The 25112-nt window shown below is 38.5% G+C and overlaps 1 protein-coding gene and 1 long non-coding RNA gene across 2 annotated transcripts in view; one reads left to right on the top strand and one right to left on the bottom strand.

Annotated features, from left to right (window-relative positions):
- The window catches only part of LOC147583035 (uncharacterized), a 153099-nt gene extending 141531 nt beyond the window's left edge, over positions 1–11568 (top strand). The window contains exon 3 of the long non-coding RNA XR_015244772.1: positions 9664–11568. This is a non-coding gene — a long non-coding RNA (uncharacterized LOC147583035). The remainder of the gene's footprint in view (positions 1–9663) is intronic.
- The window catches only part of MTPN (myotrophin), a 59921-nt gene that overhangs the window by 11402 nt on the left and 23407 nt on the right, over positions 1–25112 (bottom strand). The window contains exons 2-3 of the mRNA XM_086689313.1: positions 12497–12610; positions 11563–11646 (exon numbers count right to left, since the gene is read on the bottom strand). Coding sequence (XP_086545439.1) covers positions 11563–11646; positions 12497–12610 — 198 coding nt within the window. The remainder of the gene's footprint in view (positions 1–11562; positions 11647–12496; positions 12611–25112) is intronic.

Genomic DNA, 25112 nt, shown 5'->3' with positions numbered 1-25112 from the left:
TGTTAGAATACTGTAAATTCCTTATTTTGAATCGGTCAATTCATACACATTTTAGAACTGTCTTGAGATACTGCTTCTCAAGAATTATCTCATGATTTGGGGCATCTGTTCATAGTTACACTGTAGTATGATAAGATGCTCAGAACCTGGGAACTTTCAACTGTTGGAATACACATTTAAATATTACCATTACTAGAGAACTTACACAATTCAATTCTGGAATCTACTAAAAACAGTAACATTTAAAAAATTATTCAAATACCTACATTTACACATGTCGTATAACGTTATTTACTGGTACAGGATTTAACCGTGCATTTAACTTACATATTGATACAGGTACCACAGTAAAGAATATTTCTGGGCACCCCAAAAACCTAATACAATACTCAACACAGTGAATGTTAGGTTTCTTAAATTTTGTAGCAGTTTTGAGTTTTTAACCTAATACTACATATATATCATCTCATTTTATCCTCACAGCAGCCCTGTAAAGTAGGCACTGCTATCTTTTTAATAGAGATTTAATTTAAGATCAGAGAGGTTAAGAAACTTCCCCAAAGTCAGTCAGCAAGTTATGGTAACTAGAGCTTTCTGACTCCACATCTTGTGTTCCGTGCCAGCTTTAGTTAAAAATGACCGAGGGCTGGGGTGCCTGCGTGGCTCACCTGGTTGAGTGTTTGGCTCTTGATTTCGGCTCAGGTCATGATCTCACGGTTTGTGGGTTTGAGCCCTGTTTGGGACTCTCTCTCCCTCTCTGCCATTCCCTCACTCTCTCTTTCAAAATAAATAAACTAAAAAAAAAAAAAAAAAAAATGACCTATGGCTTTTCTCCTAAAAAGGTTAGGATGAGACCCAGATTCTACAATTTATTAACTTTAGGTATTCTCAACATTTCTGTGTCTCCTGCTACAGGGAAATGAAGAACCCTGTACAACTATAGATACAGTGTGTCATCTGTTGAACCCTTTCAAGCTAAAGAACATTTGCAGAGATAACCAATTCCTAAGTCTATTCAACAAACATTCATAAAGTTTCTGTGAATTACCGGACATCGTTTTGATACAGTTTTACTAGAACACAGTCATGCTTATTATTATTTTTTAACATGTTGCTTATGGCTGCTTTTGTGCTACAACCGCAGAGCTGGGTAGCTGTAACAGACACCGTATGGTCTGCAAAGCCTCAAGTATTTATTTTTGGTCCTTTGCAGAAACTGTCAACTCCTATCCTGGGGCGTTAAAGAGAACAAGAGGCTGGTTCTCTGCATATGTTCATAATCTGGAGAGGACAAAGGAAAGGATCGCGTATGCGAACATAAGTCAGCATGGTAAATACAGGCACACCTCAATTTAATGTGTTCTGCTTCAGTGTGCTTTGTAGATACAGTGTTCTTGTTTTTTAACAAAGTAAAGGCTCGTGGGAACCGTGGGTCAAGCAAGTCTATGAGTGCCACTCTTCTAACAGCGTTTGCTCATTTCCTGTCTCTGTGTCACATTTTGGTAATTCTTACAGTATGTGAAACTTTTTCATTTCTTCTGTTTTGGGGATCTGGCATCAGTGATCTTCGTTCCCACTGTAACTGTTTTGGCACACATGCACTGTGACCCTGTGAGATGGCAAACTTATCGACAGATGACCTTACGTGTATTCTGACTGTTCACCGACTGGCTGTTACCCTCTCTCCCGATCCTCCGGCCTCCCTGCCCCCTGAAACACAACAGTATTGAAGTGGGCCAATCAGTCAGCCTATGCTGGCCTCTGAGTGTTCAAGGGAAAGGAAGAGGTGCAGGTGGTCCCTTTAAGTGTGGTGATGGGAGATGATCAGATGCCTCGGGAGATGTAATGAACGGGGTGAACGACGCGGGCACGGCCGCACGGCGTTCGGCTACGAACGACCTTCTGAGGACAATCAGAAGGAGGATCACCTGAATCCGGACTGTGGCTGGACGAGGGTGACTAAAACCATGAAAAGCAAAACTCTGGATGAGGCGGGCGGGGGACTACTCTACTGGCTCTGTGCTGCAGAAGAGCAAGCTTAGGATTACATGTGAAGGAACTTGCTCAAAACCACAAAGTGATTATGAGGCAGAACTGAGAACTCAACTTGGGGGTGGTGTGTGTGGCACCAAGGCACCCGGTAAGTAGGTCACTGACCAAAACTACTTCCTAACGACGCCAGGCTGAAAGATCTAAATGGTTTAAAACAATAAGCTTACAACGGGTACATTTGTGTAGGGGATTTGGGCAACAGTGTAACAACTGGTCTCTCCGTGATTTAAGTGGTGAAATTCAGAGCTGGATCAATTCTGACAATGCAGTTTCTTTTTAAAGTAATTCAGAAAGGCATCGCTGAGTTCAGTGAGGGTCACTGGTCCTGAAATGCTTTTAAAACCAAACCTGCCTAAGTTAGATGGAACAGAACTTGGGGGTTCCGAGCAATCATAAAATCCTCGCTTGAGCATATGTAAAGCTGTCTAGGTTTTTCTGGGGATGGGGCAGTGAGTAATCAGAGCGAAAAAGGGTTCTAACTTCAAGTACATATTTGTTTATGCTGAGAAAGGTGACTTCCCAATCTCTGTATTTTACACATTTAATTCTCAGTTCAAGCGGCAAAAATCAGTACCACAGACACTTGGAGGATTTGACAATGCTGGCATTTGAGGGGGGTATTCAGTTTTTATCATTAACTGGCTGCTTGGTATTTAAATAGAACACAAATATGTTCAGTAAAGACATCAATGTTCTAAATTTTCGTAGACCGAGTTTTAGTATTTTTTACTCTAAGACATACTTTATGTAAAACATTAGTAGTTTGACTTCCTTTTAATAAAAGGAAAGGTAGCTGAGCAAACCTTTGTGTCTGTACCTCACTCATTTATCCTACTCAAACAGAAGCAAGTAACTTCGAGAGTGGTCTTTACACAGCTATGAGTCACTAAAATTGGTGTCGCACAATTAGCGGTTACCTATTTTGTTGTATGGTTACAGTAGACTTGCTAAGGAGGTAACTTCTTTGACACAATGTGAAGCCGAGAAATAATGGAAAACAAAGCCAAATTTTCTTTGGATTTCCTCCTTTCAGTTATAGCTTAATGTGCTAAATATCACTAATAACAAATGACAGTTTATAATAATAATTTAAGTATGCTGTAGGTTTGTAATCTAGGAATAAAACAGTAATTAGTGTTTTAAAACTTTCGCTAGGGGCGCCTGGGTGGCTTGGTCGGTTAAGCGGCCGACTTCGGCTCAGGTCATGATCCCGTGGTCCGTGAGTTCGAGCCCCACGTCGGGCACTGTGCTGACCACTCAGAGCCTGGAGCCTGTTTCAGATTCTGTGTCTCCCTCTCTCTCTGACCCTCCCCCGTTCATGCTCTGTCTCTCTCTGTCTCAAAAATAAATAAACCTTAAAAAAAAATTTTTTTTAAATAAATAAAACTTTCGCTAAGTTTTCAATTCACAAGATTTTCATTCTCACATGCTAGGGTACAACTTTTTCTCTTTAAAAGAATTCTTGTTCTCACAGGAAGTTGGTCATTTTTAGTAATAGCATATACTTACATGAGGACAATATGAACACACCAGAGTAAATGACATAGCTTATCTGTCTACATTCTACATTGTAGCAAACTTAACATGTTTTTCTTTCTTGAATGTTTATTTTTGAGAGAGGGAGAAAGAGAGAGAGAGAGAGAGAGAGAGAGAGAGCGAGAGCAGAGAGAGAGACACACACACACACACAGAATCCGAAGCAGGCTCCAGGCTCTGAGCTGTCTGCACAGAGCCTGATGCGGGGCTTGAACTCATGAACCGTGAGATCATGACCCCAGCCAAAGTTGGATGCTTAACCAACTGAGCCATCCAGGCGCCCCAAACTTAACACCTTTAAATGAGGTATACAAGCAAACATTTAAATATTTCCCTTTCCCCCACATTGGTTTATTTCGAAATGGTTTTCTCTAGGATTAGGAAACAAGGATACTTCTTAAAATCCAATTATGAACATATAAATTATAAGGCATTACATAAATTATAAGGAATTTTAGTAAGTATTAATGTAGAAATGTTGATAGATGTCAGATACTATATACCATAACAATATTATGGGAAATGTCTAACAGAGAGTTTGCTGCAGGCAAACATTTCTCTCAGAGAATTGTATCTTTAACCAAACTAGAAGATACCAATTTTATGTATATCAAAATACAGCTGTGAAAAAGAAATTAACTTTGGACTTACGAAAGTCTACTGGCTAATATTTTAATTCACGAGTATCATTTCATGCTTAACCTTTTAACTAATGTGTTCATGAAATGATGCTATTTCTCAGGCATATGAGATTTTAATCAGGAATAAACAGTGAAAATTCCAGATCATTGTCCTGTAAGTTCTTGTTTGGTTACACTAGTTGATAAAACTTTTCAACAAATGAGCACTAGCAGAGTTGGAAAAAAGCATCCAGAATGACAGCTACATTCTTAACTTGCATCACTTAGGAAGGGTCATGTTCCCAGTGAGGGCTAGAACCTTAACATGATGTGCACTATAAATTCCAAACTATTCATGAGCTAGAACAGCGGTCAGCAAACTGTGACCCAGATGCTGGTTTTTGTAAGTAAAGTTTTACTGGAATGCAGCCATGCTTGTTCATTTCTGTACTGTCTAGGACAGCTTTTTAGAATTACAGTCGACATACAATGTTATATTAGTTTCACATATACAACAGTGATTGGACAACTCTATACATTATGGAATCTCAGCACAAGTGCAGCTACCATCTGTCACCATAAAACCCTATGACGACGCTACTGACTATATTCCTGTGCGGCACCTTTCATCCCTGTGACTTACACATTACATAATTGGAAGACTATACCTCCCACTCCCTTTTGCCCACCTTGCCCATCCTCCTCTTTCCCTCCTCTCTGGCAACTACCAGTTTGTTCTCTGTGATTATGACTCTGTTTCTGCTTTTTTGTTTTGCTTTTTAGCAAAAAAGTTCACTTATAAGTGAAATCATATGGTATTTGTCTTTCTCTGACTGACTTCACTTAGCATAATACCTTCTAGAGCCATCCATGCTGTAACAAATGGCAAGACTGCATACTTTTTCATGGCTGAGTAATATTCCACTGTGTGTGTGTGTGTGTGTGTGTGTGTGTGTGTATCTCCTCTATCCATTAATCTAGGGACTCTAAATTGCTGCAATAAACACAGGAGTGCATAAACCTTTTTGTATTAGTATTTTGGTTTTCTTTGGATAAATACCCAGTAGTGGAATTACTGTATTATATGGTAGTTCTACTTAAAAAATTTTAAAGAAACTTCTACACTGTTTTCCACAATGGCTATACCAATCTACATTCCCACCAACAATGCACGATGGCTACCTTTTCCCCCCATCCTTGACGTTTGTTATTCCTTGTCTTTTTGACACTAGCCATTCTGGCTGGTGTTAAGGTAGTATTTCACTGTGGGTTTGATTTATATTTCTTTAATGATTCATGATGTTGAGCATCTTTTCATGTGTCTATTGGCCATTTACATGTGCTCTTTGGAAAAGTGTCTATTTGTGTAGTGGTTTTTTTTTTTTTTTTTTGGTGTTGAGCTGTAGGTTTATATATTTGGGATATTAACCCCTTATTGAATGTATCATTTGTAATCTCTCATTTAGGAGGATGCCTTTTCATTTTGTTAATAGTGTCTTTCACTGTGCAAAGGCTTCTTATTTTGCTATAGTCCCAGTAGTCTCTTTTTCTTTTCTTTTCCTTGCCTTAGAAAATGTTGCTAAGGCCAATGTCAAAGGTTAACCATATTAAGCATGGGTTTGTTTCTGGGCTCTATTCTAGTCCACTGGACAGAATGTGTGTATTTCTGTGCCAACACCATACTGTTTTATTAAAGCTTTGTAGCAGGTATCTTGAAATTAGAGACTGTGATGCCTCAGCTTTGGCTATTCAGGGTCTCCTGTGATTCCACACAAATTTCGGTATTTGTTCTAGTTTGTCTATGGCAGTTTTAGAGTGGCAGAGTTAGGCCAGAAAACACATGGTCTTCAAAGTCATACATGACTTTTTAAGAAAAAGTCTGCCAACCTCTGGACCACAGGATATTTTTGTATCACTTTTTAAGATTTTAAAGGCAAAACCCAAAAACCTTTATTCAACTGAGATCATTACAATTCAAAATGATATATACTTAAACAGTCTGTTTTGTTTTGATAAAAACAGGTAGAAGTCTTATCAGGTCTGGCCTCTTCACTGCTGCTGTGCTCGTTGGTTGCCACTTCTCTATCCTGGATGTGTGTTTCACACTCTTGCTTGGGCTTCTTCCTCCTCTGCTACTGCTACTCAGGAGGCTTCTCGAGCCTGCATTTTGACCTGTTCTGTCTCTTTTCCCTTGTCTCTTCTCACCAGTTTTGCATAGTATTTTTCATGTGCTCTGGATGTTGTGGAAGTACCAGGAACTTTGATCACCATCTTACCATTCAGCAATTATGTAGTTTTAGCTTTTTAAAAAAATTTTTAAAAATATTTATTTTTGAGAGAGAGAGAGAAAGAGAGTAGGGGAAGGGCAAAGAGAGACGGAGACACAGAATCCAAAGCAGGCTCCAGGCTGAGCTGTCAGCACAGAGGCCGACGCGGAGCTCAAACCTATGAACCATGAGATCATGACCTGAGCCGAAGTGGGATGCTTGACTGACTGAGCCACCCAGGCACCCCTACCTCATTTTGTTTTCCTAGCTTATTTTTTTTAACTTTAGTGTTTGTTTTTTATTTTAATATTCACTTAGATTTTTTTCATATACTAATTTCTTACGATCCTTCTTGCCTCTCGGTTTTTCTCTTTGGGTTTATGGTGTATCCAGTCTTCACTTGTTTCTTGCTCAGGGTACTAACCACTTCAAGGCTTGGAGCCACCCTGGATCAGTTCCTACTTTTGCAATGACACTCTCTTGCTCGTGTCGGGGCATGTTATTTTCCTCAGTGCCATCCCCTCTGCTTTCTGTGTCTGAAGGATTCATTACAATGTCTTCTCTAATGAACCTCATACCATGGCATGTGCTCAGGCCTCCATCTCGAAGTGGAAGTCCCACATGTATTGATCTTCTTCTTTCTTTTTAAATTTCTAGCTCAAAAATCAGGCCAAATAACTTTTACGTACAGAAATATACGTGTTACATTTCTCATAACTATCCCTGTAAAAGTTTTTTCTTTTACTGCATGGACAATCAAGGATTAAATGTTTTAAATTCCCACTTGTGTCATAGACTTCATCTTCCACTGCACTAAAGGAGAACCAAACACGAAAACTTGTCCCAACTATGTGATATACTATCACTTACTGATTTGACATCATTCTAGTAACCCTCCTTTCTTTTGTTTTAGTGGTTTTCTCTTTTTTCCCTATTAGTTGTGATCACACTGAGTTTTTAACTTTATTTTGTTTTTTTTCCCTATACTAATGATATACCAGCTGGATAATAAATTAAAAACGTCAATTTGGTAAACTTCTCAAACTAAGTACTTTTAACACAAATTCGTAATAATCCATAAGGATTCTAACTTTTGATAAAAGGCAGAACCAGATTTCATAATACAAGCATTGATCGTAACAAAAAAAAAAATGCACTGGAATAGCCTTATTTTAGCAGCAACTAAGGATTTCTGAAAGCACAATCAATTTCCAAAAAAAAAAATCGGGCTAACAAAACTATAGGGTATCCATTAAAGAAGGTTATGCAATAATAAAAAAAGTAATTTTGAAAAAGCAGAACTAAATTTTCCTATGCTGCTTTCATAAAGGTAAAAAAAAACCCCGTTCATCTAAAATAATAGCTCTGCATGGGTACAATTGATCTGCCATCAACAGAGCCACCTCTGAATGTCACTTAGCTCCAAAAATCAAGACTCACACACAAATAAAATAACAGTATTACAGTTACAAGTAAAAATAAATAAGCTAGTTAAAAGTCAAACAACTCAACTTACAACCAATAATTTAGCAGAAGAGTACATAATTCCAGAGACGCTTCTAAGAAACCATGTTAGGGCCTAATGTATATACACATCAAGCCAGAAGATTCTTTAACAATGGAATCTTACAGTCATGTCTCAGGGACCTGGAGCACCATGCTTTGGGAATAAGGAATACAGAACAAGGGTTTCAGGACTTCTCTGGCATGACCATAACTGGGTTTTTTTGTTTGTCCTGTGAGGAAAGAGAAACTTACCAGAAAGAAATACAGAGTTTGAGATACGGCTAAGAAGAAAGAGCATGCTTATTAGGAGCCTCTCATTTAATAAACATTAGATACAGCCTAAGCTAAAAAGGATCCGATGGAGGTTTTTATTTTCAGAGAACAAAACCTTAGCTGGGTAGAAAAATATCAGGGAGAGTGAAAGGGGGAGGAAGAAAGTGTGTTTTATCTTTTACTGTGACTTACGAATTAAGTTTTTGGGCATAAGTGACATATGTAGCCCTTAAACTAATACAAATGTTATAACAATGATTTGATACATGCATAGATTACAAACTGATTATCACAATAAGTTTCGTTAATATCACATGAGTTAGTCTTTTTCTTGTGATGAGAACTTGTAAGATTTACTCTTAGCAGTTTTCAAATACACAAGATAGTAATATTACGGTTTCTTTTACTATATATGCTTAGCAGATATATCGAGGCCAAGGGCGTTAAATTAAGTCTATGCTGAGGAACAGAGCTGAGAGGCAAAGAGAAATCAGATCCTGGGAACGTGGCTCAAGCCCAGGGTGAGGCTATGTGCCTCAACGGTAGAGTGATGTGAGTCAACAAGATCTCTTTACTGTTTCAGCCTATCTGAGCTGGGTTTAGTTACTTGCAATATAAAGAGTTCTAACTAATAAAATATTGGAATTACACAAATCTTTAACAAACTGTAAATCAATAGTTGCAGCCTGTGACAACCAGTTTTGAATACGGTAAGCAAAAATATTCTCCGAGGGATGAAATTATCCAGTAGTTTTCAAAGGTACTTAAAAAAATCTTGTCATGGGTGTGGGGGAGGGATGGACAGTGAGGAGACATAGTGACTGGAAATTTTGGGGAGCACATCCTACAACAGATTCTAGATCCTCTACAGTAACCAAGAATATTTCCATTTGTTTTGGCTTTGGGAGAACCACATTATTCCTATCAATAGAAGGCGTAGTATCTAAAAATTACTATTAATATATATCTCTTCTCCCAAAATAAAAACCCAACACCAAACCAGTAACAACCACACACCTAAAGAAATTCAGTAATTGTGTATAACATGCAGCTATGGGTAAATTAAAAAAAATTATCAATAAAGTGTTAAGAGACAAACATGCTAACCTTCTTTCCCAATTTTTTCTAAATCTTACTGAAGCTATCTCTATGAAGCTAAAAATCCTCCTCAGTCTTAGTTAAAATAAAAGCTACTATTTACTGAACACTTATGTGTTAGGCACTGTGGCAAAATGCTTTATATACATTTACTCATTTTTCTATCTCTCTTCCTTCAACAGGACTTATTTTAAAATCCCAAGTGAAATGCTATAAAGAGCATTTTCCAGTCTATGCCAATGAAATGATAAGCTTAGGATTAATCCTGGTGCCTTATTTTACAAAGATTTCTTGTCTTCCAACACCTGCAGGTTCCATGTAACATGGCTAGAAATGCTGCAACTGACTGGTTTGTTGAAGCTGGATTTTGAACGCCCTCTAAGAGTGAACACCAGAAAATTCCAAATTTACCAGGACCTCAAGCACATCAAGACACCAGACGACTTGGAGGGCTCCTATTTACAGCAAACTGCCTCTAATAACAATCTCACTCAGTATGTACGACAGAAAACGGAGCTTACAAATTTCATACAAGGGCTACTTAAAGTGTGGTCTCTAAACCTGGTACCTACCAGTCTGCAAATGGTTAGGAGTCCAGAATATTTTCTACATCACTAAGTACAGTGCTCAGTTCGGCTAACTTGTTTTTTCATCGCAAGATACTCTTGATGAAGGAGGCTGGATTGATTTATTCTAGCCCAACCTTCTTATCCATCATGAACTGGTAACAGTTTGTGAGCCACAAAAGACCCCGAATAGCCAAAGCACCCTTGAAAAGGAAAAACAAAGCTGCAGGCATCACAATTCTGGGTTTCAAATTATAGTACAAAGCTGTAGTAACTAAAATAGTATGGTACTGGCACAAAAACAGACACATAGATCAATGGAATGGAACAGAAAACCCAAAAACGAACCTACAACTATATGGTCAATTAAGCTTTGACAAAGCTGGAAAGAATATCCAACGGGAAAAAGACTGTGTCTTCAACAAATGACGGTGGGAAAACTGGACAGCAAAGTGCAAAAGCATGGAACTGACCACTTTCTTATACCATAACACAAAAATAAATTAAAAATGGATGAAAGACCTAAATTTGAGACCTGAAACTATAAAAATCCTAAGACAGAACATGGTAAGTAATTTCTCTGATATCGGCTATAGCAACTTCTTTCCCCAGATGTCTCCTTAGGCAAAAGTAAAAATAAACTACTGGGACTTCGTCAAAATAAAAACCTTCTTCACAGTGAAGGAAACCATCAACAAAACTAAAAAGCAACCTACAGAATGGGAGAAGATATTTGCAAATGACTTATCTGATAAAGGGTTAGTATCCAAAATATATAAAGAACTTCCAAAGCTTAAAAACCAAAAAACGAATCATCTGATTAAAAATGGGCAGAAGACAAGAACATTCTTCCAAAGATGATATCCAGATGGCCAACATCACTGATCATCAGGGAAATGCAAATCAAAACTACAATGATATATCACCTCACACCTGTCAGAATGGCTAAAATCAACAACACAAGAAACAAACAGGTGTTGGTGAAGATGTGGAGAAAGGGGAGCCCCTCTGCACCGTTGGTGGGAATGCAAACTGGGGCAGCCACTCTGGAAAACAGTATGGTAGTTCCTCAAAAAGTTAAAAATGAAACTACCCTATGATCCAGCAACTGCACTACTAGGTTTTTACCCAAAGGATACAAATGCACTAATTCAAAGGGATACATGCACCCCGATGTTTACAGTAGCATTATCTACAACAGCCAAATTATGGAAACAGCTTAAGTGGCTACTGATTGATAAAGACGGGGTGCATACAATGGAATATTACTCAGCGATAAAAAAGAATGAAATCTTGCCATTTGCAACAACATGGATGGAGTTAGAGTATTATGCTGAGCAAAATGAGTCAGAGAAAGACAAATACCATATGATTTCACTCATATGTAGAATTTAAAGAAGAAATGACCAAGAGAGGAAAGAAAAATACAAACTAAGACACAGGCTCTTAACTGCAGAGAATAAACTGATGGTTACCAGAAGGGAGGTGGGAAGGGTGAAGGGTGAAATAAGTGATGGGGATTAAGGAGTGCGCTTGTTGTGATGAGCACTAGGTGATATATGAAGTAGTGTTGAAACTGATGTTCACTGGATGTTCACTGGAATTTTAAATAAAAACTTTAAGACAATTAGCAATTGATCTCACCTTTGACAGAAGCAATTTCACACAGGAAACATGACCTTCATAGACAGCAGACAGAAGAGGGGTAATATGATGTTTATCCGGAGCCTATGAAATAAGAGATTAAAAAACGACTTTAGTTTTCATTTCTTCCTTCCTTCTAGATTTGATCAGAGAACTATCAACGTTTACCTCTTTGCCTTGTTACACAAAATCCCTTCAAGGCTACAAGTTTTCAGCCTCTTAGAGAGCTGCCGGGGCCCAAGCCCATAAGCAGCGTCTCCTTGAGTATCAGCCTAGTGAAGTAGAGGGCACAGGGCTTTGACGTCAGCTCAAACCTTGGCTCTGCCAGTTACACTGTGCCAATTGTTTGGCCTCTCTGAGCCCCAAGTCCTCACGACGTTGTAGGAATGTGAATGAGGCCCGGGAAGGGAAGAGAGGGGGTAGAAAATAGCCAATGAGAGGGACAAGGCTGCCACAATGGGGCCGGGTGACATAGTGTCCCCTGAAATGTGTAAAGTTCATCTCACTTGCTGTCATGGCTAAACATTTTTCCAAAACCCTGAAAAGCTGTAAAAGGCAAGAGCCAGGAGGTGACCGCGCCTGTCTGACCATTTGCCTACTGACCTTTGTCCAAAACTCCAGTCTGGATTTATTCTAGGACTACATAGTCCTATCCTCCATTGCATGACAGCCATTTGCCACCTATAGACAGTGACAGTGTTAACTCTCAAGTTGCTGTAGAACTTAAAAATGAAGCATCCTAACTCATGGTTTTATCCATTTAAGAAAGTCTGTTTGTTCTGCTTATTTAAAAAAAAATGCCAACTATATATTTCTAGGTTACAGGAAATTTGGTATAATTTCAGACTATATTTCTATTTTACAAGACTAGAAAACAATTACCCAAGGCATACAACAGGATTTTTTTTCTAGAATGACCACGTTCTTTACATACATTAATATCTGCTCCTTTCAGCAGCAGAAATTCCAGGATTTCAAGCTGCCCACAATCTGCTGCATAATGAAGAGGCTTCCTTCCACCTTCTAGTGTCCGGTTGACATCTTCTCCCTTATAAGAGAAGCCAAATGAAAATGGTATTTAGATGGATGGTAGATGGAAGATGGGACATGATACCCCCAGTATTTTCACTTTCTTAAAAGCCTAAGAGTTCCATGAAACAATCACATTTCCTGCAAAGTGAAATAAGTAACCAAGAAGTTGAAATTAAATTCTGTGCAACAGCACATACGCAGTACGGCAGTAATTCAATCGTGATCAGTCAAACTGGAAACAGACAATGATGCTAAATGTAATGAAATATGTTACCGCGCTCTATTTCCAAGGGGTTCAATCAGCATAATGTTAAGATGTGGCCAGAAAAGACTGGAAAGTTCAAATACTGAGATTTTACCCAGATCACAGGACCTGTCTTCTACTTTAAGGAAAGCATCACTCCTTTGATGGAAGCAGACATCATCATCACAAGGTAGTCAGTACTGCTACTAAGAATCATTTCCCTCGTTTAACATTGACTAAAGGCCTGCTATACGGCAAGCACTGTGCACAGAAGACAAAGGTGAACAAGATCAGAGCTTCTGATTGCACAGAGCTCACTATCTAGTGTGGCGAGGCAGACATTAACTGGCTCATCACAGGACTAAACAGAATGTCAAAACAGAATTGCTATAAAGGAAAGGAACTCAGTGTTTGATACAAACACTTATCAGAAGAACAGGATTGAATCTTGGTGATGGATGGGGAGCGGCTTATGTCAGAAAATGAACTTACTAAGGCCTCAAAAAAAGAAAAGTTTTCATTCACTGAGAATTAACAGATTCTAACAAAGGCAACCATGCTCTTTACTGATCAGCTGATACAGGTTTGGCACTGTGCTATACACATAATCTCTAATCTTTATCCTAAAAGGAGAAAGTCTCCACTTGATAAATGAAAAGTCTGAAGCGAAAAGAGGTTAACTAACTTTTTAATGGGGCTTAGTAACAAGTGAGATCTAAACTCATTCTCTTTCTATACCACCATGTTGCCCCCAATGCAGCATTTTCCCCTTCTTTCCTTTTTAAAAAAATTTTTACATTTATTTATTTTTGAGAGAGTGAGACAAAGTGAGAGTGGGGGAGGGGCAGAGAGGGAGACACAGAATCCGAAGCAGGCTCCAGGCTGTCAGCACAGAGCCCGACGCGGGGCTTGAACCCACAAACCGTGAGATCATGACCTGAGCCCAAGTTGGACGCTTAACCGACTGAGCCACCCAGGCGCCCCATATTTTCCCCTTCTTTCTTAAGGAAAGTTCAGATTTTAGAGTAGCAAAATGCCTGAAGGAATTTATATCCTCGACTACTATATTATTCACTTACCTTGGTTTGGTTAACTCATCAAGTCATATTTTGACTCAAGCAGTTCAGAACCCTATCATTTCATGGCCACTACAAGCTGCCTTTTCAAACACAGATATAGGAGACAGGTGTACAACTTGCCTAATGCCAGTAGAGGCTGGGCTGCAGCTCCGACTCTACTACTGAGCTGTGGGACTTAGACGGGTTACTTTCCAAATCTGTTTCCTTATCTGTAAAATGGGAATAAAAATGCTTAGACCTCATAAGGTTTTACACCAGCATTAAGACAACCCATGCAAAATATTTAACATAGGTCCTGACACATGGCAAAATGTCTAATGAGGGTTAACTATTATTTCTGTGGATCCCTGATGTTGGTTTATACTGGCCCTAAAAGACTATTCCAAAATTGAGTTAAGGCAGGTTTCTGCAGAACAGCTGAAATTTAAAGGTATGATTGACTGTAATATACTTTTTCTCCAGAAACAAATTTAAATAGTCTGGGCAATCTGGCGTACCACCTTAGCCTTTATTCACAGCTGCACAAATGGGAGCCTTTGAGGCAAAAAGAGACACTGCTTAAACAATTCTCGATGAAACTAGTTCCCCTTACGTTGGTAATAGGTCCCCTCCATTATTAACTACAGGGCATTAACTGGATAGGTCTTTTCAGTGAGAAAAGCAAAGTATTACTTGTAGTAAGCCATCGATAAGAGGGCTTTGTCAAAGATATTTTCCCAAATCCAAATAAGTGACCTCTTCCTTCCCCACTTGGTATGAGCCTGGAAAATGCGTATGAAATGGACTTGTGAGCTTAAACTTTCTCCTTTATCGCTGCAGACACTGCCTTTACAGTTCTCATTTTGGCAGACAAAAAATGACGACACCAGAAAGTCTCTGCATGACTGACAGGAAAGAAAGGGTCCGCTTCTGTGGGGCCTTAGCAAAAGCTGTACTTATAGAGGAATTTATGGTACTGGAAGACCTGTACTGGAAAAGGAGAAAGGACTCAAAATAATGAGTTTTGGACTTTCACTTTAAGAATCTAGAGAGTATTATGCTAAGTGAAATAAGTCAGAGAAAGACAAATACCAGATGATTTCACTCATACGTGGAACTTCAAAAACAAAACAAATGAACACAGAAGAGAGAGAGAGAGAGAGAGAGAGAGAGAGAGAGAGAGAGAGAGAGAGAGAGAGAGGCAAACCAAGAAACAGACCCTTAATAACCACAGAGAACAAACCGATGGTTACCAGAGAGGACTGGGTGGGGGATGGGGAAACAGTTGGCGGGGATTAAGGAGGGGGCACTGGGATGAGCACCAGGTGTTGTATGGAAGCGATGAATCGCTAAATTCTACACCTGAAACTAATTACACTGATGTTAACTGGAATTTAAATAAAAACTTGAAAAAGGAAAAAAAAAAAAAAACTAAGGCGAAAACAAAAGGTATATGGAAATCTCTGAACCTTTTACTCAATTTTGCTGTGAACCTAAAAATGCTCCAAAAAGTAAAATTTATTTTTAGAAAAGCAGATTAAATTCAAAGTAAGCCAGAGGCAAGAAAAAAGAGCAGGAACCAATGAGATGGAAAACAGAAAAAGAATAAAAATCAGAAGCTAATTCTCTGAGATCAGTACAATTGATAAATCTCTAGCCAGAGTGATCGGAAAAATAAACAGTGAAGACACAAAGTGCGACTATCAGACTTTACTGATTATCTTCCCACAAAGAAACTCCCAGGCCCTAGAAGGCTACACTGGTAAATTCTACCAAACATTTAAGAAAAGAGAGTAATATCAATTCTTCCAAAAAATGAGAAGCATCCATTTTAGAAAAAAGAAGTAAAACTATCTTTATTTGCAGGTGACACAATCATCTATGTAGAAAATTCTATGGAATCTACCAAAAGGCTACTAAATGAGTAACTTTAGGAATGCTGCAGGACAAAACAACCAACATACAAAATCAACTGCATTTTTATATACTATTGATGAATAATTGCAAATCAAACCTAAAATCAATATTATTTACAATAACATCCAAAGATGAAACACTTAGTGATAAATTAACAAAAATGGGGAACACTTATACACGGAAAACTACCAAATTTGTTGAAATTAGAGAGGACCTAAAGAAATGGAGAGAGATACCATGTCTGTGGGTTAGAAGACCTAATACTGTAAAGATGTTGATTCTCCCCAAATTGATGTGTAGATTCAATGCAATACCAGTCAAAACCGTAGCAGGCTTTTTAAAGAAACTGACAAAGTGACCCTAAATTTCCTCTGGAAATGCAAAGAATCTAGACTAGCCAAAATCACTTTGAAAAAGAACAAGTTGGAGGGCCAGTAGTATTGCCTGATTCCAAGAATTATTAAAAACTAATCAAGAAAATACAGTATTGGCATAAAATTATAAAACATGCAAACTTTTATCACTAATGCATAGTGAAAGAAAGTGGATCAGTGGTTGCCTGGGGGAAGGGGAGGGAAGGACAACAGGAGGGAGGGACTACGAAGGGGCAGGCAGTAAGAGTGATGGATGTGTTCATTATCTTGATTGAGGTGATGATTTCAGAGAAATATGCACACGTCAAAACTGATCAAATTGTACACTTTGACATCTGTCTGTTTAATTATACCTCAATAACAGATTTTCCTGAAATCAAATTTCTGTGGCTCATTGTTACAAAATGGGATGCTAGCAAAGCAACAGTTGAGGTAGAATGGGGGCAGGGAGACTAACAATCTTCATGGGAGACTTAAGAGCAAAAGCTATTTGAGGTCAAGTTCCTTCCCTGGTAGTGATGAAAGGAAAGCTCTTGCCTTCTATGTCCTATACCTCAACTAACTATATGGAACAAGAAGTTTTAAAGTGGTATGAGAGAAGATCAACGTGGTCCCTACTAGCTTCAGAGAACAAAACAATTGTCTGAACTTCTGGGAAAAATCTCCTTATCAGTACTTCTAGCATTATTTTGCCTACTCGATTCTTTACTACAACTACAGGGAAACTGCTACTACAGGCAACGACAGGGAACCTGCTAAACACAAAATGTGATCACAGCATTACCTTTTAAAAAGTCCTCTGATGACTATTCACTGCTCTGAACAACACAGTTCAGAAGATCTAGAGTGATCTGGTGACTACCTTTTCAACTTCAATTCTCACAGTGAAGAACTGACTTCACCGCCCCACCCCTGTCCTTTGTTAACTCTTACTAGTCCTTCAGAAGCCGGTTTTTAATAAACCTCGTGGAAAGTATCTCTAACCTTCTCAACTTGGAGTAATGTGAGCTCATAGGTGTGCCCAAGACACCTTGCATCTCCCCGTGTTGTAACACTTACCACATTCTACTCAAACTGTCTGTATCTGTATCCTCTATGAACACAGGTCAGATACCACGTCTCTCTTATTTACTTTTGCATCTCGAATGCCTAGTATAGTTTCTAACATATAGTGAACACTGATATAATAAAGCTTTCGTTTGGAGAAATGGTGAGGTTGCTCAAGTACTAGATTTGGAAGTAAGCCATATACAACACCTTCCGTTTCAAGCAGGCACGGACAATACATTAGTTATCCGGTAGCAGCAGCAGTAACTTGAGATCAATGGCGTGTTTACTGATGTAGGGGATCTGAATGACAGTTTCACTAGGTTTTCAGCAGTCTTGATACGTGGTAACCGCAGTAGTCGCTGTAAAATAGGGAAGGATGATAGTGCTGTATCTAGCTCCTTTCTCCCTACCCTCTGCCCACACAGTAGACATTAGTGACATCACCAGAGGGAAGTTGGACACCTATTCTGTAATCTTGATTCCAACTTAATGAAACATTACCAGCTAAGGAGAAAAATCTAACACTAATTTTGTCTCCCAGATTCTGGGGTTAGAGAAAGATGTACAATCTCAAGGGGTCCCTTAGCATTACAAGGCAATCTTACCATGTTTTCCTTTTTCCCTTGCTTTTACACTTTCCACAGAGACTATTTTAAGTTTCTTTCACTTTTTAAAGACCTTAGACTTCTCTATCTCCTCCTTCCCTTTCATTCTCAGCAGATAACCTCATCATATACTTTTTACACAGAAGACTGCCTTCAGGCAGGCACCCTCTCAGGAACTTTTCTCCACCTCACCTTCCTACAGCTGACAAATCCTCTCCTCCTATCTAAAGCCAATCTCTCATCTATGTTTTGGATATCATCCTTTCTTGGTTTTTGAGAAAACTTACTCCTTTGTTTGCTACCTTTTGTGTTTTCAACCTCTACTCCTGTACTGGCTCTTTTTCATCAGTACCTGCCACACACACTCTCTGACTAAAAAAGCAAAGTGCAACACATCAACCTCTCCTTAGACCCATGCCTAGACCTTTTAGTTATTGTTGTTCCTCCCCCTTTCGTGGCTAAATTTTCCAAAAGCATCGTCTGTATTTGTTATCTCCGATTTCTCACTTTCCGTTCTAATCTGACCTCCACCCTCAACACTACACCATAACCACTTTTGCTGAGGTCAATGACTTCCTTGTTGCAAAATGCAGAGGTTACCTCAGTACTCACCTTAATTGACCTCCCAAAAGTCGATCACTTCTTCCTTTTTTAAACAGACTCTCTTTTGGCTTCAGTGACACCACACTGTTGGTAGTTTTCTTCCTACCTGACTACTGCTTCTGTTTCCTGACTCACCCATGTCTACCAGGTGTTTAAAACAAATTTGGGGAATCTTGATTATGAGTTCAGATTTTCATCATATATAATTTAAATAGCTGAGAAGTTCAGTCATCCTTATACAGTCTTGTAACAGTATCTACATCAGAATACCCTGACTATAAAGTTTTTTGGAATAACAAAACACTTCCTTGGCAACAAAGTGTACCTATGTTTTTAAAGACATTACCATGCAATAATATTGTGTCACAGAGTCTGGCAGAAATAAAATTCTCATCATGGTATGTGTGTAAAGAACCATGCAGGTCACAAATAACTCTGCACAAAGCTTTTGTTTACCATACACAGTTGAGGTAATGCAAACTGACAAACCTAATTTATCATCACATCAAGGCTTGCCTAGCTTCACCTTTCCCTTTTAGCAAGAGTAATTTATCCAGTTTTGTTTTACTCTCTTTTCTTTACTGCAACAGCGAAGCCTGTTAACCGTTAAATACACAACAAAGATTTTTATTAAAATTATATTTTGCCATTATTTTTCTCATAAGTTGTTATGAAGCTATTCTTATTTTCTCTATATATGGCATATTCCACATATGTAATATATGTAAGTAATATATACTACAGATATAATACTATTTCACAATATTTTTTTAAAAAATGTTTTAAATGTTAATTTTTGAGAAACAGAGACAGAGACAGACAGAAAGACAGACCATGAATGGGGGAGGGTCAGGGAGGAGGAGACACAAAATCCAAAGCAGGCTCCAGTCTCTGAGCTGTCAGCACAGAGCCCAACGTGGAACTTGAACTCATGAACCGTGAGATCATGACCTGAGCCGAAGTTGGACACTTATCCAACTGGGCCACTCAGGCGCCCTCTACTTCACAATATTTTCTGGTGAGAGTTTAAATTAATACATTCTATCCAGAACCACGTTAGTGACTATGAAATGCTTTAGGATAGGTTGATTCCTGGTGCCTCTCAAATATGGGGGGTTTAGATTATGGTGGAGGAAAAAGTCTCTGTGAAATTCTAAATCAAATGGAACCCAAGAAGAGTTTTAAGATTACCCTATATTCTAACAAACTGCAGACTACCTTCTCTGACTCTACCTTGCTCCTTAATCAAAATTATTCTTAGAATTAAAAAAAAAAAAAAAAGTGATAATGCATGACTAATTTATGTCAATACACTGGTGAGTCTATATTAAGGGAAGAACTTAATTACTATAATATCACTTATTTCAACACTAGAGCATGACATTTTAGGGCTGGACACTGGACAGCTTTTCCAACTTCTTAAAAATTAAATGACATTACTGGCATTTGTGAAAGATAACCATGCTTCATTTCTCAAGTATCACTGTTCTCAATAACTAAGAGCCTCTGTTATTCTGATATGTTCTTATCTGTCTAGAAAATGATTGATGTAACGGTCTAGTTCTATCTTTAATATCAATAAATCAGCTAGTATTTACTTAGAAGCCATATTCCTAGCTGGGCATGCTAATGGTACAAAAAAGTGGAACTGTGGGTCTATGCCTACCTTAGGAGTCAGAGACTACATCTTACACGTATTTTTACCACAATGCCAAATGTGGTACTTCTCAACCTCAATAATTATTTGTTGTGATTGCTAAATTATTATGATAGCAGGTTATAAAATGCCATATTAAGACATAACTTGGAGAGTGTGGGTAAATGCAGCACATGTGTATACAAGAGAATATGCCTGGAGAGATTAATTATTATGGTGTATGGATTTCCCACAGGAATTTCCTCCCAGAAATCTAGGAGGTGATACTTTGGAAAAGTATGGATCCCATGACATTTGTGAGTCTTTGCTGAAATAATGTAAAGTTCCTGGCACATAGTGAGCACTCAATAATGCCAAATGCTTTTATTAATATTAATAGAGGCCTCAACAGTTCTCATTTGAATAGCTTTCTACCCAATTTCTCCACATTCAACAATTCAACAAACGTGAATCAAGTTAATCAATGTTCCTAAAAAGTAAGACTGATCGTGCTACTCCTTTACTGAAAAAATTTCAACTACTCCCTTTTTTGAACAGAAAATCCTCAGCGTGACACTCAAGTCATCTTCCATTCAACACCAACTTGCCATTCTGGTTGTTTCATCTCATATATACAACGCTCCCAACACATCAGTGCTTTCCCACTTCCGGGAAACTTCATGTTGTTGTCTTTCTTTGGCATGGTTACCCCACTTCCGTTCGTGTCTTGATCTGCTAAAATTCCACTTACTCTCCCAGACCTATTTTTCTCTTGTCACACTTTTACCTGATACTCTTTTTTCTCTCCTTGATACTCTTGATATAGAATTCCCTCCTTTTAATCCTCAAAGTTCTTGTTGATGTCTCTTACTACACTACATTTACCTTTCTTCAATCATGTATTTATTACTTACATACTTCAATGAAAACTCCATTAAAAAAAGGGCCATGCCTTATTTATATATACTGCCTATGTAATGTCTATGGGCAACTTGTGCCTTACAGCCCATTTTAATGAATTGGGGCAGTCATTTATACCACCTTTGTCACACTATGGAACCTGTTGCTTACCATAACAACTATCACTCCCCACAGAGGTATTTTAAAAACATTATTAGTGTGTCTGAAAGTCAGAGTCTCAGTGTTGGAAAGGACTCTGAAGGTCATCCAACCCAACCACTCACTCTGTGTTTGAATCCTTGCCTGTGTATGCCCAACCTAAAACTGAACCTCTCTAATGAAAGGCAATTCAAGATCTTACTGATCAGCTCATTCCTTTAGAATGCTGGAAAATCCACTGTTTACCAGTTCTAATTCTATTCCTTGGGGACACATGGAACAGGTATAATATACCAATTATGTTTAGCAGCCATATCACATTATAACTAAAGTGAAATCTTTTTATATGATTTGTTGTTATCCTGACCTTCAGTTACTGGTATTTCTGAGTATACAAGTAGGGACATTATATTAATTGCTCTTAAATTTCATCTTATAATGGTCATCTTATTTTTCTAGGCTGCCAAGTTCTTTCTAGATTCTTATTAAAAGGAATTTGTTAGTTCTGATCCCCACCCTCCATCTAGCTGTACCTCACGTATCTTCATCATGTGACCTAAGACATTTATTAGAAAAAGAGAAAAGACTGAGGAATGAGCCCCACCAGGATTCAGGAAACTTCCTTCAGTTTGCTACATAAAGAAAGAGCTCATTTAGATACCACCGCCATTCAGTCTTGAATCTCATTCATTACACTTTTATCCAACCATCCTTTACCATCATTCATCCAAGCATAACATTAAAACATAAAAATTTCAATGAAATGTTTGAGATTTCCTTTATCTAATGGTCTAGGAACTACAAAAAAAAAAAAAAAAAAAAGGGAAGTTAGCATAGCGGGATTTATTTCTAATTGATCCCTTCATAAGTGTTACAAACAACCCCATGACCACCACAAATACACTTAAAAAGTAATACGGTCATTAAATAAAATTTGGAAAAATAAAAGATCTTTCTCCTAGTAGTGAGTCTTGCCATCTAAAATACAACCATCATTACTAACTTGCTGTACTTTGGTTTACATTTTTTCCTGTGAAAGTAGTTACTTAAAGGGGCGCCTGGGTGGCGCAGTCGGTTAAGCGTCCGACTTCAGCCAGGTCACGATCTCGCGGTCCGTGAGTTCGAGCCCCGCGTCAGGCTCTGGGCTGATGGCTCGGAGCCTGGAGCCTGTTTCCGATTCTGTGTCTCCCTCTCTCTCTGCCCCTCCCCCGTTCATGCTCTGTCTCTCTCTGTCTCTCTCTGTCCCAAAAATAAATAAACGTTGAAAAAGAAAAATTAAAAAAAAAAAAAAAGTAGTTACTTAAAGAAGTTATAATCACACTACTTATTATACATCATATGAGATACCTTGCTATCTTTCTTGAAAGCTACATAATATTCTGTCAAGCAGATGTGCCCCAGTTTACCTAAATATTTTCCTAATTCTGGACATGTAGATTAATACCAAATACCCTATACCACTGAAGTTCTTATTTTATAGAATGTAACAATATCATATTCCATCAATTCAAAAGCACACATTTTCCTGTATTTTAACATCTCTGAAATTGGGTCACAAAATGCGGGGCAGGGGTGGTGGTGGAGGAAAGCCTTACCACTGTGCCTTGGTGAAAAGGGGGAAGGGTAACTTACAGGTTGATTATGTGCTTTAGAAAAACAAGAACAGTCACTGCCTATGCCTGGCTTTACGACAGAAACTAAAATATGACTGGGTCAAAATACCAGAATGTGTTGTAGTACAGAATTATACTATGCTGAAGTTGGAGAACATAAAATGGTGAAATTCCAAGAAAATCAGACCTGCTCACATTAAATTAAACCAGAATATTTCATATTTTCTTTCCTTGGCATGGTTACCCCACTCTGGTAACTCATGGTTACCACAATGTAATGAAAATAGTAAAAAATTAAAACCAATAGGAACACATTAAACCCCAATGCTAATCCTAAATGTCTGGAAGTTCTCACTTCATCCAAATTGTGTCCACAAACTTGAAAAGGAAAGCAGACTGACCTCCAGTACAAGTAATAGATTCTCAGGGACACACTCCTGATGTGCCTGCCTCAACTTTTGTGAAAACAGAGACAGACAACTCAAAAAAGCTCAGAAAACCAACTGTACTGGCCAACTACATGAACTACACAGTGTTACTGAAGCATGCCCTTGTGATTGACTTACATGTTGCCCTACTATAGTGCCACTGCGGCAAAGAGATTACCTCGTCCATCACCATTCTATCCTTCCTCTTTATCAACAAATCCTGACTTTATTAAGTTGGCAATGTGCTCAGCTACCACACATTTCCCAGCAACTCAGTACCTAGGAGGAGCCGATAGGTGAGAACACAAGTTGAATGGTGCCTCAAAGACTTACCGGAAGATCTACTTCTCTTATTCCTGTTTGAATGAGAGAATGGTGGCTGAAATTCCAGCAGCGATTCTGACCATGAGGTGATCCTGAAGACAGAAGTGACTAAGAACGGAGGAGCTCAAGTATCTCATGGGAAAAGGAGCTTGAGTACCTCATGACCATGAAGCCACTGCACCAGGCGTGGACTGCCTGCTTCTCGATTTCTTTTACAAGAGAGAAAAAAAAGTCACTCTCTTGTTCAATCATTTATTCTCTCTGGGGAAAGGTTTATTAAAAGTTTCTTCTCCCCCACTGTCTCCTCTTAGTGGCAGAATCCACTTCCGTTGGAGGAAAACAAAAGTGATCCACTATTTCTCTACCCACAAAGGATCAACCACTTTATGTGGAGACAGAGTCACAGAGAGACCAAAGGCACATTTCTGCCTCAAGTTAGAATTTTTTAAGTAGTGTTTTAGAACGAGGCAACAGAGAATATAAAAGATATCACATCAGGCCAAGAGAGCCACCAGAAACTAGAATTCTTCTAGTGTAAGACAGGTGATATGTGTGGTCAGGAGCAATCCTCACGTCCTGTGTGTCTGCACACCCTCAGTCTGGACAGCTTTCTTCCCCTTTCAAGGATAAGTAACAGAAGAAAAACAATATGGGGCGTGTGTGTATGAAAAATACAAGAAAACTACAGCAAAAGAAAAATCATACTGAAGACTCAAGAAACTTAATTTTAGAAAGCACTCAGAGTGATCAAGATGGAATCCAAAAGACATTGTTTCTATGAAAAAAGTATCTTAAGAAGAAAACAAGCAAACATGCAAAGTGAACAAAATGAGATCCAGGATGATGGAAACAGGAAGCTGGCTGAGAAAGTGAAATCTGGCAGGAGAATTAAAACTGCAAGTGAAAGATTAAAATCTGCACTTACATCAGGAGAGCTGGGCAGCCCTACCAACTCTAAATTAAGAAAACGTAATTAAAGAATTGACAATAAGCTTAAGAAATTCTCCCAGAATACTGAGGTGATAAATGAAAATGCTTAAAATGATATAAAGACAGTAAAGTAAAAATCTATAAATGATACAAAGTCAGAACAAAGGGAAACAGTTATAAATGTAAACTTTTTTGGGCTCAAACAAACAAAAAACCTGAGCCCGCAGATCTGCAGATCGTAAAAGCTCACTGTATTATGGACAAAATTCAATAGAACACCCCCGCCACTCCACTCCCCCTGCCCAGTAATACAGTTTTGCAATTTCTGTTTTACAAGGACAGAAACAAAAAAAATAAAATAAAATAAAAAAATACATTAACTCTAAAGAAAATTAAATTAGCCTGGTCTCTCTCTACAACACTGGATTCCAGAGGACAAGAGAAAGAAGCTATGTATAGTAATGATATCCAGAGAGGACTTGGGGATCAGGTATAACCCTCTGAGGAGAGTTACTGACAGCAACACTAATGGGGGATGTATGAGGTGTCCTTTAGACATGTTGAAGGTAGGCAGAAGGTTGAGAATCTCTGATCTGCAGTTGAGAGAGAATAAATTATGACTCATGCATTCCACACCAAGCAAATCAACACTCATGTGAAGGCAAAGGCAGCCTTGG

The sequence above is a fragment of the Puma concolor genome, chromosome A2 (genome assembly GCF_028749965.1).
Source record: "Puma concolor isolate L17-30 chromosome A2, mPumCon1.1.hap2, whole genome shotgun sequence".
Lineage (NCBI taxonomy): Eukaryota > Metazoa > Chordata > Mammalia > Carnivora > Felidae > Puma > Puma concolor.
The sequence above is the reverse complement of the archived record's forward strand: the minus strand, read 5'-3'. Positions and strand labels throughout refer to the sequence as shown.